The sequence below is a fragment of the Mastomys coucha genome, unplaced genomic scaffold, assembly GCF_008632895.1.
Source record: "Mastomys coucha isolate ucsf_1 unplaced genomic scaffold, UCSF_Mcou_1 pScaffold22, whole genome shotgun sequence".
NCBI classification, from domain to species: domain Eukaryota; kingdom Metazoa; phylum Chordata; class Mammalia; order Rodentia; family Muridae; genus Mastomys; species Mastomys coucha.
Window position 1 is genome coordinate 262,036,966 of NW_022196905.1, and position 1,911 is coordinate 262,038,876.

General features: G+C 59.2%; 1 protein-coding gene across 1 annotated transcript in view; it reads right to left on the reverse strand.

Annotated features, from left to right (window-relative positions):
- Positions 1-1,706, reverse strand: part of Dbndd1 (dysbindin domain containing 1) — a 10,466-nt gene extending 8,760 nt beyond the window's left edge. The window contains exon 1 of the mRNA XM_031341753.1: positions 1,446-1,706. Coding sequence (XP_031197613.1) covers positions 1,446-1,665 — 220 coding nt within the window. The 5' untranslated portion in view covers positions 1,666-1,706. The remainder of the gene's footprint in view (positions 1-1,445) is intronic.
- Between the last annotated feature and the right edge of the window lie 205 nt (positions 1,707-1,911).

The following is a 1,911-nucleotide window of genomic DNA, read 5'->3' on the forward strand; positions in this document are numbered from 1 at the left end:
CCCCCCCCCCCAACCTCAGGCCAGTAATGTATACATCACAAATAGCTCGCTCTATCTCTGTTTAAGCTTGTGGACTTGTTCTTTCTTCCCCCAGAGAAAGAAAGAAAAAAACCTCTGCCCTATACAAGGGGCTGCCTGTACTGACAGCCGTGCTAACAGAGGCTTGGGCACAGGCAAGTTTCCAACATCGCACAGCTCAAATAATAATTATATTATTATTATTATTTATCATTATTATTATTATTAACCCTGAGCTCTTCTTACAAGCAAGTCCTTGCTCTTCAAACCATCTACCTTCTGGTACCCGCAGAGGTGGTGTTGGGAAGACCCAGGGTCCGGGGACTGTCAATAGCAAGAACACTGATCTCCCATAAAAAAAAAAAAAACATAACAAAGCACAACCAATCCCACTGGCTGGAAAGTGTCTGGCGCTTAGGAGGAGAAGGGGTTTCAAGCAGGACACTGCTCCCCACCTATAGACCTAGGAGACCGCTTGGGGACAGCTCCCAGGGGGCAACCCTTTGGACTTCAGAAGAAGCCATCGTGTGGCTGGGCTGCAGGCGGAATGTCAGGCTGGCCAAATCATCACACGCGTGGTGGTTCCTTGGGATGGGATCTCCAGGAAATCCTAGAGGTGTTGGGCATGGCTAAGCGAGTGAAGGATTGTTCAGATTACATCCGAGTTCCCACAGTGATGGAGCCCTGAAAAGCTTTCTGGAAAGCTGAGACGCGGGGTGGGTGATTTTAAGAGTTTTCCTTCTATAATCAGCCACCCGCCTGTGGGCATACTCCAAGGAGGGCAGACCTGCGGTAAGATCTTAATCTCAAGGGTCTTCAGTTGCTGGGAGAGGCTGAGGAGGGAGCACACCCTTCACACCTTCTCTTCCAAATATATGGCAGCTGGACAGCTCGGACGCCGCTGCCCTGCAGCACCAAGAGCTCGGGTGCATGCGCCATGACCTCACCGAAACCCCAGCTCAGCCTGAAGCCCTCAGACCCCCTTCCGCCCCTTGTCATTCCTCCCGGTATCGCCGCTGGGGCGAACAAAGCCTACGCGTGAACAAGCGGATAGCATCGCCCCTACGAATCGCCTCTCCAGACCCCCTAACTCCGGTCCCCGCATGCCCCTCCCCCCACTCCCAGCCTCGGCTGGCAGGGGGCTCAGGACGCAACCCCTCGTCACCGCCTAGGAGGGCAGTCCGCAAGGCTTCCTGAGCCCGGAGCTCGCAAAGCAGGAAAAAGAGACGCAGTCTGTGTTTGCTGAGCAGGGTACCCGCACGTTTCCAAGGATCTGGCCCGGCCCCCTCCTCCGCCCCTAGCTCTGAGTCGGACGGGAGGGCTCAGAGGGCATCCGCGGGTCTCCAGGCCCCGGGAGCAGCGGGATAGTGGGCAGAGGGAGGGGCTGCGGTTTGTTGCTGGGTTCTGGGGACCCGGGTCGGACTCACCTCCCGGACCAGCGCCCTCGGGAGACTCCATGCGGCCAATGGGGTCCGCGAGGGGTGTGGGCAGCGGCGGCGACAGCCCGGGTGCCCCAAAGACTCTGGTGACTACTGAGTCTGGGCTTCGGGCACAGCGCATCGGGGCAGCAGCTAAGGGGCCGCGGCGGCGGGGAGGAGCCCGCGGGGCGGGGCGCGCAGCTGCTTCTGGCGCCGCTCCCCTCCCCATTTCCAGCAGCCAGCAGCACAGGTGCAGCCCCGCCCTGCTCCTCGCGCGCCCCCTGCCGACCCGGCCAACAACAACCCCCACCCCCACACCCCCACCCTTCTGCAGGGACGTAGCCCCTTTGCCGACCTCCGATTTCAGCTTGCTTCCCTGGTCCAGGGCTCCTGCTCTCTGAGCTAGCTGCACTGGCTACTGTCCATCCATCCATCACAACCCCGGGCTTTTGTGGGGCGCCAACTACGTGAGGAG